At 54.9% G+C, this 16108-nt stretch overlaps 4 protein-coding genes and 1 non-coding gene across 5 annotated transcripts; 3 read left to right on the top strand and 2 right to left on the bottom strand.

The window, feature by feature from the left end:
* Positions 1–58: 58 nt before the first annotated feature.
* On the top strand, positions 59–1226 carry B0T15DRAFT_143198 (glycolipid transfer protein domain-containing protein). The gene is made up of 4 exons (XM_062861905.1): positions 59–363; positions 424–482; positions 553–671; positions 744–1226. Exons 1-4 carry the CDS (start codon positions 216–218, stop codon positions 1036–1038), a joined length of 621 nt encoding a protein of 206 aa, XP_062722289.1. The 5' UTR covers positions 59–215; the 3' UTR covers positions 1039–1226.
* Positions 1227–2821: 1595 nt separating this feature from the next.
* On the top strand, positions 2822–6057 carry B0T15DRAFT_552349 (ankyrin repeat-containing domain protein; the record flags this gene model as incomplete). The annotated part of the gene is made up of 3 exons (XM_062870292.1): positions 2822–2846; positions 2880–5449; positions 5699–6057. 3 exons carry the CDS (start codon positions 2822–2824, stop codon positions 5777–5779), a joined length of 2676 nt encoding a protein of 891 aa, XP_062722288.1. The 3' UTR covers positions 5780–6057.
* On the bottom strand, positions 6052–6135 carry B0T15DRAFT_t78. The gene has a single exon. It is a non-coding gene; the product is annotated as a tRNA-Lys (tRNA).
* A 628-nt stretch (positions 6136–6763) lies between these two features.
* B0T15DRAFT_527401 (uncharacterized protein) lies at positions 6764–7742 on the bottom strand. The gene is made up of 3 exons (XM_062868970.1): positions 7652–7742; positions 7406–7596; positions 6764–7235 (listed from the first exon to the last, which is right to left on the bottom strand). Exons 2-3 carry the CDS (start codon positions 7565–7567, stop codon positions 7011–7013), a joined length of 387 nt encoding a protein of 128 aa, XP_062722287.1. The 5' UTR covers positions 7568–7596; positions 7652–7742; the 3' UTR covers positions 6764–7010.
* Positions 7743–11556: 3814 nt separating this feature from the next.
* Positions 11557–15438, top strand: B0T15DRAFT_573483 (armadillo-type protein; the record flags this gene model as incomplete). The annotated part of the gene is made up of 3 exons (XM_062870928.1): positions 11557–12119; positions 12200–12223; positions 12426–15438. Exons 1-3 carry the CDS (start codon positions 11956–11958, stop codon positions 15436–15438), a joined length of 3201 nt encoding a protein of 1066 aa, XP_062722286.1. The 5' UTR covers positions 11557–11955.
* Positions 15439–16108: the final 670 nt, after the last annotated feature.

The following is a 16108-nucleotide window of genomic DNA, read 5'->3' as shown; positions in this document are numbered from 1 at the left end:
AACCCGCCCTAAACGCGTGTTCCTCGACGATGGAGGGGGCGGGGTAACTGTTGTAGCAGCGGGGCACGCTGTAACTAGCGAGTACGGGTCTGGTTTCTGATTGGAGTCGTCTCCAGTTCAGACCGCCTCCTGAGTCCCTTTATATTCTCTCTCCCAACAACCCAACTGCCCTCTCGCTCGCCACAACCGTATTGATACCTTCCCACGACGACACCATGGCTACTGCACAGATTCCCGAGGGAGGTACCTATCTCGATACTTTCAAGGGATCCTTCACCAAGGTCCCTATCGATGCCGAGAAGGGCAATGCGATCTCGACGACCGAGTTCCTGGACGCGGCCGAGTCCCTGACCACCATGTTTGGTATAGATGCTCCTCGCCACCCAACCGAGAGTCACGGTTTGCTAACCTGACTCTCCCAAGACCTTCTCGGTTCCGTAGCGTTCTCCCCAGTCAAGAAGGACCTGATGGGCAACATCGAGGTGCGTCACGCCCCCCTAGCACTAGCGCCAACCTGTCTGGCTCAGCCAGCTAATGTTCCGCCCCCCGCAGAAAATCAGGAAACGGCAGCTGGCTGCCCCGGCCGAGTCGGAGAATCTGCAAGACCTCGTGCGGAATGAGCTCAAGAGCGGCTCCCATACCGCGACTGAAGGCTTGCTATGGCTTGTTAGGTGAGACCCCCGAGGAAGGCCATTCCCACAGGAATGGAGGAGCAGCTTCTGACCCAGCTCGGATGTCTACAGAGGCCTTGAATTCACCTGCATCGCACTGAGCCAAAACGTGGCCAACCCCGACCACGAACTCTCCGAGTCGTTCCGTAGCGCCTACGGTGTCACGCTGAAGCCCCACCACAGCTTTATGGTGAAGCCGATCTTTAGTGCCGCAATGAGTGCTTGCCCTTACAGGAAGGACTTCTATGTGAAACTGGGACAGGACGAAGAGAAGGTCAAGACGGAACTTCGCCAGTATCTCGAGTCTCTGGACAAGATCGTGGGCATCCTCAAGGCATTCCTCGACAGCAAGGAGGCCAAATGGTGAAGCCCCCCCGGGCGTGCTAAAATGGTGGACCGGCGCCAGAGGCTACAGCAAAGGGTGCTCTGTTCATGGCAGAGGGCGGGTATATCCGTGAGGCAACAATGCTGCTTCCTGGACTCAACCCTCGCCCGTTACCGTTACGCCAACATGGCTATCACCCCCTTTGGTGTTTAAGTAGTTGCTGGTCTGCTGAAAATAGCACATTGCAATCTACCTGTCTGGCACCCTTCGTTTTTAGGTCGGATGATTCTCTCGAAAAGTACATGAGCGGGCGGTTGAGGCTGTTCCAGTTATCCGCCTTCCTTGGTGCCATTGCGGTCTGTCCGAGTCCTTAGTATACAAGTCAGCCTTCGGTTACTATGTACCCGACATACATACCTATACAGCATCCGCAAGGGCTCGATATCCTCCTTGCGCAAGGAGGTCAAACTCTTGATGTTCACGAATATCCTCTATGTTATGACAATAAACTATGGTATCTACCCTCACCTAGAAAAGACATATCACAGCCCTTTCTAATCATTACCCAGGCATGTGATCCCACGGCGGCAGCAGCCCCCTCTGGCACGTTAAGCTCGGTCCCACGGACTGGCCATGTCAACCTACGTTCGGCTCCGTTGCTGACTCGTAGGGTTACTACGCTGGAAGCCTCGATGGCTAGACTAGTGCATCTTCCGCCCATCAGGGTCGCAGTGGCACCATGAGCAACGCCACCGACAGGACGACGGCTGTCTGGACAACGGCAACCTTTAGTACTTCAGCGCGCTAAACTGCTTCACGGTCCTCTGCGGCCCGTGCATCCAATACATTCAGCTGTATGCGTAGAGAGGCAGTCGAGAGGTTGCCGCCACCGGTTTAGACGCCCGGCATGCCCGAATCTCTGCGCAAGAAGGTCAGTCAGAGTAGAGTGACGTCTCTACAGCGGGTGAGACAACTGTTTCAGAAGAGCTGTAAGAACAACAACGCGCGAATGGGATGCCACAAGTGACTCATGATAACTTGGCGGTTACTGTCAAGTATAAATATCGTCGTATCCACATAGTATGCGGCTCCTAGTCTAGAGCTGCAGCGGAATCCGTAGACGACTAACGTAGGTCAGAAGAAGCGGCCGCCGGGAAACCGGTCTCATCATCGCCAGTTTTCAGTCAGGTTAATCAGGTGAGTTCAAGCATCATCGCCGTCTCATACAACGTCCATACAAGCGGACAATCGCCTCTGTATGTCTAGTCTGCCATGGCTGCGTTGCGGAGTATGGGGCCGCAAGGCGGTCTGTGGCGAGGCCTCGCGCGCGAAGAGTTGACATTGAGTGGTCTGGAGTGCGGCCTTGTCATGCAGAGCGGCGGCGCTGGCGGGTACGCTAGGGCGGGCCAGCGGAACACGGCCGTTCATCCTTCATCACATCTTATTTGATCATCTTTGAGCGACGTTGAAGACATGAAAGTCCCGCAGTTGCCTGGGAGAACCAAGACTTGGTGGAATTGATCCAGCATCCAGGCTGGCCAAGACAGGAAACGTGACGGAGGTAGCCCAAACCGCGAGGCTGAGCACTGCATCCTCAGTGCATTGCATTGCAGAGGCAAGGGTTTTGGTGGCCTGAAGGGCAGGCTACCGGCCGCCTGGCTGTGGAGATTTCATCAATCCAGCTGCCGCTTCGCCTCCGGGAGCCCCACAAAACCGCCCCGCGCCTTTCCGCCTGTTCCCCTCAGGCTCTCGGTGCCGGGCAGTCTTTAGCTATAATCTCCAGCCTAAACCTAAACCTTCCGTTTCCACTCCATGCACCCCCGCCATGACATCAACACCATCCTCCGCCAGCGTGATCGTGATGACTTCGCAGCGGAAGAAAGGCACTCCTAAGAAGCCGGCTGTCAAGGCGAAGACGAAAAAGTCGGACAGCAAGGCTTCTAAAGGACGGGCTTCGAAGGCAATATCCGTGCCCATCCTGCGATTACCGCCCGAAATAGTCCTCCTTATCGACAACCTTCTCGAACTCGCCGATCGGCTCGCTCTCTGCAGGACGAATCGCAAATTCTACTTGATTATCAACCCGGAGATATATCGTGACAATGTCAAGTTGAACAACGCTTCGTGCCTCTTTTGGGGCGCGGACCAGGGCCAGTTGGGTACCCTCAAGCATGCTCTGGCCGCGGGTGCCGATCTAAACGCTTCGGGTCCGGTCCCACGCAAAGCCGGCGAGAGCGACAGCAGTAATGACGCAGACGAAGTCGACAACCAGGCTAGCGACGGGAATGATGCCGACCCCGGGGCCGAGCTGTTCGAAGAGTCTCTCGAAGCACGCCCACAGCCGTCCTGCACACCGCTCCATCTTGCTGCGAAGAGCGGCCACCGCGAGGTCGTCGAATGGCTGCTGGATAATGGAGCCGACATCGACGCCCCGTCTTACAGGGTTTGCGAATGCCAGTCCCTTAAGTCGGGAAGGCATTCCTCTCGGCGCCTCTCCGAATGGCCTCGGTGGCGCGCCCTGCACGTCGCCATGTGCAACCACGAACGGTCGGTAGCCGAACTGCTCATCTTCCGCGGGGCTTCGCTTGACCTTGACGCTACACCGGGCCATAACCACACAGCTCTCCACTCAGCCTCAGCCCACGCCTTGATCCCCATCATCAAGCTGTTGGCCCTAAACGACATCAACCTCGACGTTAACCAACGCGACGCCTGGGATAATACTGCGCTGCACTACACATCGGAAATCTGGAGCCCGCGTGATTCGGACGAAATTCGAGACACCATCACCAAGCTCCTTGCCCTGGGCGCTGACTTGGAGGCTCATAACGAAAACGGGCATACCCCGCTTCTCAACGCATGCTTCAGAGGCAACTTCGCGGTTGCTCATCGACTCGTGAACATCGGTGCCAATCCGGACCCGCACGGGCACATTCCCAACTTCCGGGACTACCGACCACTGTATTACTGCATGCAACCCCGCACCGACTTCTTCGATATGGACGAGGCGCCGGTCAAACATGACGAATTCGAGGGTAACCGTGTAACGCTGATCAAGGCTCTGGTCGACGCCGGCGCCGATGTCAACGCCCGGTTCGACAAACGTGGCCACCGCGGCGTAACACCACTGATGCTTGCCTGCGAACTGGCCGAGCCTCGCGCTGTGGCCGCCCTCGTGCAAAGCGGCGCCGAGATCCACGCACAAGATCGAAGCGGGAGGACAGCACTGTGCTATGCCGTGACAGTAAGGCAGGACCATCGAGGTGAAATTCCCGAGATAGCGACCATTCTGCTCCGGCACGGCGCCCGTATGGACCTGGAGGAGGACCCGAATCCCAGCCCTTTAGACACCGCCGTTAAGCACACTCGATGGGGAGAAGACGATGTGCTCGAGGTGATGCTCAAAGTAGCGGATGAGAGGAACGTCACTGAAGCCAAACTCAAAAGCACCATGAGGGTTTGCGCTTCCTCCGGCGGGAATCACAAGGCACTGAAGCTGCTCCTTGACTTTGCAGACAGAGTCTACAACGTTACTGATGCGGATGTGAAGGAGTACTTGGGCCTGACCATTCGGCAGTGCGACTCGTGGAGCCAGATCGAGACGTTCAATTGCCTAATGGACTTTGGGAGAGCGGTTTATACCAACGAAATGTTGCTGCTCATGACTATCATGCAGCAGAACCGGGAGCTGAGCTTGGCGGTAATGCAGCGTGGCGTCTCGATCTGCGAACCGCGGTTCCACGGTGGCCAGACATACCTGCATCTTGCCTGCCAGTGGGGTGATCTGGAAGTTGTCAAGGCGCTGTTGGAGCGGGGAGCCGACGTTGACGTCTTCGACCACGAGCTGAGGACGCCGCTGTCGATCGCCGTGGGCGAGAGCTTCACATGCGTTGCTGTGGAGCTCATGAAGGAAGTCGCCGACCCCTTCATCGTGCCACCCGACGAGCTGCTCCAGGAGCTCTTCGGCGACGAGGACGAAGACGAATGGCGTTTCGTCAAGCGGCGATATTTGACTGCCTTCGACATCGCCATCCGCGACGCCCGTCTCGACATCCTAGAGGACATGCTTTCGCGATATGGCCTGCCTGAGATCCCGCCCAAGACCCGATTCAGTTATGTCCACCGCGCCTGCCAGCACCCGAATCCGGCGATCCTGAAGTTGCTCCTCGAGAAGGGGGCGGACCCGGCCGGCGGCGAAGACTGCCCCAACCCACCGGCCGTGCAGTTGATCCGCCGCGTCTGGGACCAACCCCGATTGCCAGACACGGCCGTGAGTCTGCTGCAAATGGCCGACGTGCTGCTCAAGAAGCACATGGGCACCTTCCCCTGGGATCTCGTACGAGAGATTGCGCTGTACAAGACGGACGATCCGGACAGGAAGGCGCTCCGGGACCTGGTCATGGCGGAATTGGGCATCACGATCGAGTACTACACAGATGGGGCCGAGCCCGTCGTAAGCGTCACGGGGGAGAAGGCCAGGGAGGGGAGGAAGGTTTCTCGACACTTCAATGCGGACCATTCTCTGGCCCCAAGACCGGTAAGCGTTTCATAGGGACGTTATGCTTAAGGCTTTTCAGCGGGTTATCTATTAGGAACATACTGAACACGACGTAAATCGGTATGTTTGGAGTATCGGTTTTGCTGGGGATTTGGGTACAGGTCGGGGAGCGGGAGCATAGTGTTTTTGAATCATATGATGTAGTCCGGCTTTCGCGGCCTGGGACTGGGAATCACGCGTGGCATATGGCAGAGTGACCTTACGAAGTGGACGACATCTACCTGATGGATATACCCTGGCACCGTAGCTTGCTTGAGGCCGCTCAAGAAGCTTTCATATCGCACCCCTAACTACTAGGCAGACACAAGATTTCAGCCCTTGATGAACCCGCTATTGATGATGTGGAAATCTCATAACGTCAGTAGGCTGCATCCGGGAGAATGTCCTGAACTCGGTGTTGTTGCATGCAACACGGATGCGGGTGCCAAAAGATCAAGATTCCAGGAAAGGTGAAAAATGAAGTGGTGGTTGCACTTAATGGGAAGGGAAAAATATGACGCCAACGGCGAGACTCGAACTCGCAACATTCAGATGCCTTTTTCGTAAAAGTCTGACGCGCTAACCAATTGCGCCACGCCGGCTTTTCGATGGTGTTGCGACTTTCCAAGTCCAAGACCTATGAGTGGTCGAGGGAGCAGCTGTCTCGAGCAACAGATGTCGAAGCCAAACTGTCAAAGAGTGTCGCCGCTGGCGGCATTAATGTGTTCGCGTCTCTTTCCGAGTGATGGTTCCTAGTTACTATAACGGGCTACTAAGTCAACTACCTTATGTTAGTTCCTACGGCTGAGAAAAGCCAAAAGCAGCCCTTGCGTGTCACGACTAAAGAGCCTAGGGGCTACATGCATCAGAACCTAAGGTATGTTCCGGAATGATGCGTGAGGCTACATCATGGACCAATAATATGCGAGAGACAGGTCACTTGGAGATGACTGAAGCGATATACCGGATGTATACCGCCAAGGAGCTTCTTATTATTCGGCCATTTGGAGCGTACAAGAGGCAGCGGCCATTTAGCATGCCATACCAATAGCGAGCTGAGAAAAATCTGTTGTAATAAGGGTAAGTTGTCGATCACAAGCAGCCCAATGTAATAGAGCCGCGAGCCTCGGGTGCTCAGCACTGTAGTCTATGTGTGCCAACTTTGCTGTAACTTCCTAGATAGCACTTCGCCCTCCTGTCGCTCAGGAGTTTGCGAGTCGCTGAATTCAGGGGTCACTATAATGTTTCCCTCCTCCAACCACGAGGGGGGTTGAGAGTTAACCATGAAGTACGCAGTAAGGGAAGCGGAAGTGCATATTCCACTCAAGTTGTAGATATACACCGTCCTTCCCTCCTAGGAACCCTTATAGTTGATTATCAATCTCAGCTACTCCTTTTCGCATGATCCTTCACGCATACACACCTCACTCAACCTTGGAGCCTTAACATTAACAAGTACCGTAGATAAAGACAGATATCAATCCCGCCTCTTATTCGCACCGGCGGTCTTGCTCGCCGCACCCTCGTGCTTCATGCCCTCGCAGCCCGTCAGCTTGCCGGCAATCTCCTCGGCCCGGCCGTACCCGGCCTTGGTCGGGTCGCGCTGCTGGGCCGCCGCCTGCATGCACTCACGCGCGCGGGCCTTCTCCTGCTCGCCCGCGGTCTTCCACGACTCGGCGCCTATGATGCTGCCGATGGTGCTCTGGGCGTGGTTGTGGCGTCGTTGCCGAGTCAGTCAATGGGACGGACAATGATCTCTGGGGGTTAATCGCTAGATGGGGGGCGGGGGGAAGGGGGGAACGAAGAAGAATCAGGATCAGGAGAGGAAGAGGAAATCCGAAAAAAAGGATAAGAAAGCCAGCGGCATCACACCTCAGCTGCGCCCTTGATCCACTCCGCGTGACCGGTCCAGAGACCCACATTCTGCTGCTGCTGCTGCTGTTGTTGTTGTTGCTGATGAGCCTGCTGTTGGCCGGTCTGGTCCTGCGAGAGGGGGTTCTGCGGGTTCCCCGATGGCGCGGACGGTGCGGACATGGTGGATATTTCGTATTGCAGGCTTGCAGCTGGTTCCTTTGTTAGACGGCTAGCCGAGTTATATGTGAGCTTTATTTATCGTACTTTCCAGTATGAGATCTGGTTTCTACCTGGTCAATAGCATAGGAAAATTTCAATTGTAGTTCCGTGAGGAGAACTTGAGGTCATGCGATGTACTAGCAACGTCGGGTGTTGACGTCACTAGGGGTCCCGATCCGGGTCCGGGACTCCAGGTTCGAATTTGCCGAAAACACTCAATTGATGGGTTATTATTGTTGTTCGAATTCCTGGAGCTTAGGCGGCGACTATAACATTGTACACCATGGCCGGCAGACAGGAAATGCCTTCAGGGACGATGTTGACTTAGGCAGGTATGTTAGTGAAGAGACCAAGCTTACGAACCAATAACCCTCGAACTTGATACGTACATCTGCTGTGGCTCATTGTGTGCAGTTTCGCTTCTGACTCAATGACTGAAAGCGAGAAGCCGATGAAGTTAGATTCTTAGTGACGGGCACAGGTAGCACGGGATTCAAGTTGAATCAACCGTCGGAATGTCCATGCTTCACCATTCCTAGACCCTCCCAGAGGCACCGCGGAGTAACTGTTGGAGACCTGACATATACACTAGCGACTTCTAACCTCGGACTCTCGAAGTGATGGATCTGGCCACGCAACCCCAGAGCCGGGCAACGACATAATACAAGTGTGTTTCGGACTTAATGCAGAGAGTCGGCTGGTTGAGACATGGTCCAGGCGGAGGTATAAGAATTGTCTATCACAGACTATCCGATTCAAATGCTCGGGTCCAGTAGCAAAGGACGATCGTACTTGGATTGCCGTCCTGTTAGTTGTCTTCTCAAGACTTTGACCGAGGATAATGAAGCCAACACTACCCATCTTATACTCCCTAGCTGATGCGGCACACTTGGGACCATACCCGTTGCATAGGCGACAGGCGGTTACGCTCTGCGATCAGTATGGCTACGGGACCGCAGTGCACCTATGTTGACAGTAGCGGCGCCGGTGGCCTCCAGTGGGACACCATATGGACGTCGTACGCGTCAGCAGGTAATGGGAAGAGCTATCGACACTCGGGCAGCAGGTCGCGAGCGGCCAGACGATCGCCTCGATCACGAGTATGCCGACTTCGGTCTCGTGGCAGTCCAACACGAGCGATATCCGCGCAAACGTCGCCTATGGCCTCTTCACGGCCGAGGATCCGGGCCATTCTCACAGCAGCGGCGATTACGAGCTGATGATATATGGTGTGTCTTGACAGGAATTAAGTAAAGTCTTGTTCGATGAACAGGACAACAGGGCCATGAGGATTTGCTCAGGTAGTTTGTCGAGCTGACTGACTCCTCAGCTGTCGCAGGCTCGCGAGATTGGGGGTAGTTTCCCTCCTATCGGCTCGTCCACAGACACAATTACCATAGCCGGCCAGAGTTGAGATCTTTGGGTCGGAAATAATTCGAGCAGCGACATGGATGTTTTCACCTTCGTAGCGACGAGTAATACCACCAGTTTTAGCGCTGATATTCATGGCTTCTTCGACTATCTGGTGAGCAACCAGGCTTTCCCAGCAGATACTCAGGAACCTACTCGGTAAACATCTAGTCAGAGCAGCGACAGACTAACGGTAACTCTCCAAGAAGAGGCTGACAAGAGATGCCGGTCTTCGAACTAGGCACTGAGGCTTGTACCGGCTGCCCGGCTATGTTTTCGGTTTCCCAGTTGCCCGCGAGTGTGAACTGAAAACCGAGGGCGAAGGGCCCATCCTCAATGACATCACGAGCTTATGACTGATGACCTAGATGAATGGTGACGGAAGACGACACTTACGGCGGGCTCTTGTATTCTTTCATCCCCCGGTCCATGTTTCTGAGCGGAAGCGGCGTGATACTACCTGGGTAGATCCCATGGTGGGTTCATGAGGAGAGGTGAAGGTAGCTTCTTGGAGTGTTGTACTGGGGGCCGGTCGAGACAAGTATCGTGAATCGTACAATACAAGAACAGTGAGCGTTGATAGCTGACTCTTGAGTTGAGTTACTTGGAGCTAGGTTTGAAGTGGCTAATTCGTATGGGAGCCAGGGAACCGTTTAAGAACGTGCTAATAAGGAGGCGGGCGGCGCAGCCCGGGTGCTAATGTGCGGATGCCAGGCAGACACATCAATGGATGAGGGAGGGCTTGGGGCGATCACGGTTGGGAACAACTTCATCTGTACGCACAGTAATCGCTAACCAAAGGTTCTCGCTATTATTAGTCAAGTTGTATGATTTGAGTTAGCGTTCAGAGTTCAACTTTCCGAATGCCGATGGCCGCGATGCTCCATCAGTGGGCCTTAACTGTGTCAACTTCCGATCGTTGCTAAGGTGGTGAGAGATGTACTTGTACAGTATATGTACAAAAATCGTATAGGACATTGCGAGTAGACGTAAGGGTATGCAAAGTCTAGGTACTTTACACCAAGTCACCAACCGGGCAAGGTCAAACTGCCGGTATGTATTGTACACCAGCTCTCGCCGTAGAAAATGCATTTTACGCAGCTAATTCAGCTCGTTTTTTGTTCTTCGTTGCATTCTCCTTCCGTTTTTCCAACTGTCTTTGTTCTTCGTGTAGACTCTATTTGCTTGATTCCCGGAGTTGGGACGACGCCTCTCCGGTTCAGGTACTGTATGTATGACAGACATGTACTGTATAGAATTTTCTTGAGGGGCGCTACTGTGTAGGCACCCTGTTACCCCGCCACAAAATTCTTATCGGACTCCCCGTCGGCGGGGCTAACGACCCCGGATTTTGAGGATCTTTACGGAAGGGAGAACCGCCCGGGGTTTACCGTGACCCTTGCTCGAGCCTTGCTATGGACGGAACTCGGGAACTCGACATGATGGATGCACGATGCGGATTTATAGCTTCCAGGTTTACTAGTGGAGTTTGAAGGGGTATTCGGGAAAAGATCTAGAGAAACCCGCCGCGAAGCAAACAGGTCGACCCGAGTTCCATGCATGTCAAAACCGATACCAGCCAAAAGCACGGACACAAGCATTTACCACTGGTTGCGACCACGTGCGGCCTGCCTCACGACATGTATTGCGCTACGCTCAACCTTCTGCTGACAAAGAGTTGGAAGGCCGCTTTTCGGTGGCAAGGACAAATTCCGGGCTTCTTTCCGCCGCGGTTTCTTATGAGAAGGTTGGAGTGGTCAATATGTGAGAGTGCGTTGAATCAAACGGTAAAGCGATCTCCAGTCGGCGGACGACAGTGCAACTAGTTGCACCTACCTACCTACCTACCTGATGTACGGATAAGGCTGCTGCTCAGGCTGCCTGTCCGTCTGATACTTTGCTCCTAAATTGGCTCAACGCAACAGTGGGCATGCTCCATGTGATGGGAACCGCCTCCCGGCGTTCGCGACTGTACACGTATGCTGACGGATATTCGCCACATTGAAGTACGGGTAGGTCCAGAACCTCAAGAGTGACGACAGAATGTTGAGCTTGCCCATCGCTTCTTCACTCTGCACAGTGCCGGCCAACACGCACCCACACATGGAAGCTCGAGGGATGGAAGGTAACAGACAGCTCGACTCTGGTGCGAGTGGCACAGTTACGTCGGGCGGACCATTGGGACAAACCACGTTTCATAATACAGTACATCTTGAAGTGCTTTGCCTCCGTGGATAAGCTTGGGCCTCGCTGTCCCCGAGACGTGCTGTACTAGAGTTGAGTTGATTGGCTGGCAGCCAGCCGCTTGGACCGCGGGGTCGAGAAGTGGGGACTGAGTCTGAAAGTAATGAATCATGATGGCGAAAGGCGGCGGCGAAAACGTCGTTGTCTCGACTGAATTGTCAAAAAATTTGCATGAAGCCCCAACTCACCGCCTTCCGAGACTACCGAATCGGGATTAGACAGCCATGCGATAAGGCGATATGCAAGGGTTTGCCATATCAGCATGCTTATCTGAGGCGGGGGGCAACCTTTTTTTTGGGGCACCAGAAAGGCTGTGCGCAGGGCGAATCTTTTTTAAATACCGACCTAGCCACCCCTCCTGCCACCCAGAACCTTTCTTCTTCTGATTCTTCAGGTCTTCCTCTCCCCTTCCTTCTCTAGAGTTTTCGTTCATTCAAAGAACGCTCTCCACTCAGTCTTTCTTGTGACTTCGCTCTCGAAGGGCCAGGATAGAGTAGACATTTCGACCCTCCATCGAAGTTCTACGGGCTCTCACCGGTCGCAAAAGTTCCGCTCGCACAGCAGGATATCCATTAGACGCGAGCACATCTTCGCTTTCCGGATAGACGGGACGACAGGATCTTCGGCCTTGCGACGCTCATAGACTTCGGGTCTCTTTTTTTCATTCGGACACAAACATATACACATCACCCATAATGCCGTCACAAGTGGCTGCCGAGAACGCCAAGAGCGTCAAGGTGCTCGACGAGCTGATGCAAAAGCTCACCATCTCCAAGGAGGCCGATGCCGTTAAGGAGTCCGCCGGCGCGATTGCGTCGTTCATCAACGGGCCCATCCAGGACCTTGAGACCCCCACCAAGTAAGCCCGACCCCTCGCTCCACAACGAACCCCCGCCTCCTCATTCCCTACACATGCCGCCTCTGGGCTTTGGCTGCCAGCTTGAAAGCCAAGATGGTCGCTTTGTGTGTGCTGTCAAAGCCAGTGGCAATCGCAACCAGCGGCTCCTCCCTTCTGGGAGGGGACTCGGTTGGCTGAACTGCGCCATCTGGCCGAATCAGATGCCGCCGCCTTTGCAGCATTAGTTTGAAAAATTTTTCCGATACATTTTTTGCCACGCACCACAAATTTGGAGAATTGGGGCTGACATGTAACGTTAAACATTAGGACGGTTGATGCGTTGAAGAAACAGCTCGGGAACAAGAAGGATGCCACTGTCCGGGAAAAGGCGCTCGTGACCATCGAGGCTATCGCTCGCCACTCTGAGGTTTCCGCTCATGTCGAGCCCTACCTCGTTGCGCTGCTTCCCAGCGTTCTGGCTGGTGCTGGCGACAAAATCACCGCCGTTAAGAATGCCGCCATCGCGGCTGCCCTGGCCATCGCGGAGGCCATCAACCCCAACGCCGTCAAGGCCACCCTGCCGGCCCTGATCGAGTCGCTTCGGAACGCTCAGAAGTGGCCCGAGAAGATGACGGCTCTCGACTTCATCGACACGATCGTTCGGATCGCGCCCACTCAGACCGCCCTCCGCGTGCCAGACCTCATTCCTGTTGTCTCCGAGGCTATGTGGGACACCAAGAAGGAAGTCAAGGACCGCGCCTACAAGACCATGGAAAAGGTGTGCCAGCTCATCGTCAACCGCGACATTGAGCGGTTCATCCCCGAGCTTATCAAGTGTATCGCCAAGCCTGAGAACGTCCCGGAGACCGTTCACTTGCTTGGTGCTACCACCTTCGTCACAGAGGTCCAGGAACCTACCCTTGCCCTCATGGTTCCTCTCCTCGACCGTGGTCTTGCCGAGCGCGACACGGCTATCAAGCGCAAGTCGGCAGTCATTGTCGACAACATGTGCAAGCTGGTCGACGACCCCAACATCGTCGCCCCTTTCCTGCCCAAAATGATGCCCGGTCTGCAGAAGAACTTTGAGAACCTTGCCGATCCCGAGGCTCGTGAAAAGACGAAGCAGGCCCTCGACACCCTCATCCGCGTCGGTAACGTTGTCGACGGCAAGATCCCTGAGGTCCGCAACCACGGTGATGTCGCCACCGTTATGGGTCACCTCAAGGAGATCCTCTCTGGCAAGCATGCCGCCGCTTTCGAGAAGTATGCGGCGGTTCTCGAGTATGCCGCCGCTATCGCGGGCCAGCTGGTCGACGAGAAGGTCACCGATGGTGCTACGTGGGCCGAGAGCGTTAAGCCTTACATGACTGTCGTTGTCGGTGATGACGAGTCCCAGTCGGTCGTCGATGCCCTGCGCAAGCGTGCCACTCCTAACTTCGTCGACGACGAGGAGGTTGAGGATGATGAGGAGGAGGGCGAGGACCTGTGCAACTGCACCTTCTCGCTTGCCTACGGCGCCAAAATCTTGTTGAACCAGACCAGCCTTCGCCTCAAGCGTGGCCAGCGCTACGGTCTGTGCGGCCCGAACGGTTCGGGAAAGTCGACTCTGATGCGCGCCATCAACAATGAGCAGGTTGAGGGTTTCCCCAAGCAGAGCGAAGTCAAGACCGTCTTCGTCGAGCACGATCTGGACTCGGCGGATACGGAAATGACCACGATCGATTGGACGATGAAGAAGCTCGCTGAGGCCGGCGTTGAGACCACGCGCGAAGACGTCGTGAAGCGCCTGCATGAGTTCGGCTTCACCACTGAGATGATCGAGAACGAGATCACCTCCCTGTCTGGTGGTTGGAAGATGAAGCTGGCCTTGTGCCGTGCGGTCTTCGAGGCTCCCGACATCCTTCTTCTCGATGAGCCGACAAACCATCTCGACGTGAAGAACGTGAAGTGGCTCGAGGACTATCTCATTAGCTCCCCTTGCACGTCCATTATCGTATCCCACGATAGTGGATTCTTGGATAATGTGTGCCAACACATTATCCATTACGAGCGCTTCAAGCTCAAGCGCTACAAGGGCAACCTGAAGGAGTTCGTTCGTCGTGTTCCTTCGGCCAAGTCTTACTACGAACTTGGAGCTTCTGAGATGGAATTCAGTTTCCCCGAGCCCGGATTCCTCGAAGGTGTCAAGACCAAGGCCAAGGCCATTCTGCGCGCCACCAACATGAGCTTCCAGTACCCTGGAACCTCGAAGCCGCAGCTCACGGATATCTCGTTCCAGTGCTCGCTCGGTTCACGTATCGCCGTCATCGGCCCCAACGGCGCTGGAAAGTCAACGCTTATCAACGTCCTCACTGGCGAGCTTATCCCCACCGGGGGTGAGATCTATCAGCACGAGAACATCCGCATTGCGTACATTAAACAGCACGCATTTGCGCATATTGATAACCACCTGGACAAGACTCCAAGTGAGTACATCCAGTGGCGTTTCCAGACCGGCGAGGACCGGGAAACCATGGATCGCGCAAACAAGATTATCACCGAGGCCGATGAGGAGGCCATGAACAAAATCTTCAAGGTTGATGGAACTCAGCGCCGCGTCATCGGCATCCACAGCCGCCGGAAGTTCAAGAACTCGTACGAGTACGAGTGCTCGTTCGCTCTCGGTGAGAACGTGGGCATGAAGAACGAGCGTTGGGTGCCCATGATGACCGCCGACAACGCATGGTTGCCCCGTAACGAACTGCTCGCGTCCCATCAGAAGATGGTCGCGGAAGTCGACATGAAGGAGGCCCTCGCCTCCGGTCAGTTCCGCCCTCTGGTCCGCAAGGAGATCGAGGCTCACTGCGCCAACTTCGGTCTCGATGCCGAGCTGGTTTCGCACTCGCGCATGCGTGGTCTCTCTGGTGGTCAGCGTGTGAAGGTTGTTCTCGCTGCTTGCTCGTGGCAACGCCCTCACTTGATCGTCCTCGATGAGCCCACCAACTACCTGGACCGCGACTCTCTTGGTGCTCTGTCGAAGGCTCTTAAGAAGTTCGAGGGTGGTGTGATCATTATCACTCATTCCGCTGAATTCACTAAGGACCTGACCGAGGAGGTCTGGGCGGTGATGGATGGCAAGATGACCCCCTCGGGTCACAACTGGGTGCAAGGCCAGGGCTCTGGTCCTCGCCTTAAGCAAGACGACGGTGATGAGGAGGAGAAATTCGACGCCATGGGAAATAAGATCGAGGCCACCAAGAAGAAGGCCAAGCTCACCAGCGCCGAGGCGCGGAAGAAGAAGAAGGAGCGGATGGCCCGCCGCAAGCGTGGTGAGGAAGTCTTCAGCGATGACGACCTCTAAATGTTCTCCGTATTGCAATCGGTTATACAAAAGTTGCTTTCATTTTCACGGTTCGGGTTGCATGGACTGGGCTTAATGGGTGTTTTGCTTTTCTTTCTCATGATTTGTAGGGATGATCATAATGCCTCTCATACCCCGCCATTGTATCTACGACTGGCTCCGGAGGGAGAAACCTGCCACTCAGGACTGGAGACCCTGGGATGGTTGGTTTGGATTCTCTGTCGGCCAGACAGGAAAGGAGATACCAAGATGGGATGGGTGGGGAGCTGCCTCGAGGATAGAGGAGAATATAGATCATGATGTATTGTTACTTCCTCTGTCTGTATTGCGTACCGTGTCAGGTCCCAGTTGTGGTGTGTCATTCAGTTCTCAACATCGCCAGATCACAGATCATGTTCACTTCCAGCCAAAAAGAGGAGGCGTTCCAGTGCCAGCTGGCTGTTCAGGACATGGAACGGGACAATTGAGACAGTGAATGGACATCGAGTCTGTAGGTACTGGAAATGATGCTGACAGTGTAAGGCAGAGAGAGGATGTCAACTCATGACTGTAACTAGTGAGAGATTACCAGTGTCCGCCCCAGCTTTAACTCTTGGCCCCATGAGGATATCATTTGCCGAGGTCTCCTGGTCCCTGACCTTTTCGTCCATGTCCTACCCGTAACGCCGGC

This window comes from Chaetomium strumarium (genome assembly GCF_033439665.1).
Source record: "Chaetomium strumarium strain CBS 333.67 chromosome Unknown B0T15scaffold_3, whole genome shotgun sequence".
NCBI lineage: Eukaryota > Fungi > Ascomycota > Sordariomycetes > Sordariales > Chaetomiaceae > Chaetomium > Chaetomium strumarium.
Note: the sequence above shows the minus strand (reverse complement) of the source record. Positions and strands in the feature narration are given on the sequence as shown.

Excerpts from the sequence above, each read along its gene's own strand:
- B0T15DRAFT_527401 (XM_062868970.1), bottom strand. The coding sequence starts at position 7,567 with ATGTCCGCACCGTCCGCGCCATCGGGGAACCCGCAGAACCCCCTCTCG. Across the intron at positions 7,236-7,405 it reads GGATCAAGGGCGCAGCTGAG|AGCACCATCGGCAGCATCAT; the intron begins GTGTGATGCCGC and ends AACCACGCCCAG.
- B0T15DRAFT_143198 (XM_062861905.1), top strand. The coding sequence starts at position 216 with ATGGCTACTGCACAGATTCCCGAGGGAGGTACCTATCTCGATACTTTC. Across the intron at positions 483-552 it reads ACCTGATGGGCAACATCGAG|AAAATCAGGAAACGGCAGCT; the intron begins GTGCGTCACGCC and ends CGCCCCCCGCAG. Across the intron at positions 672-743 it reads GGCTTGCTATGGCTTGTTAG|AGGCCTTGAATTCACCTGCA; the intron begins GTGAGACCCCCG and ends GGATGTCTACAG.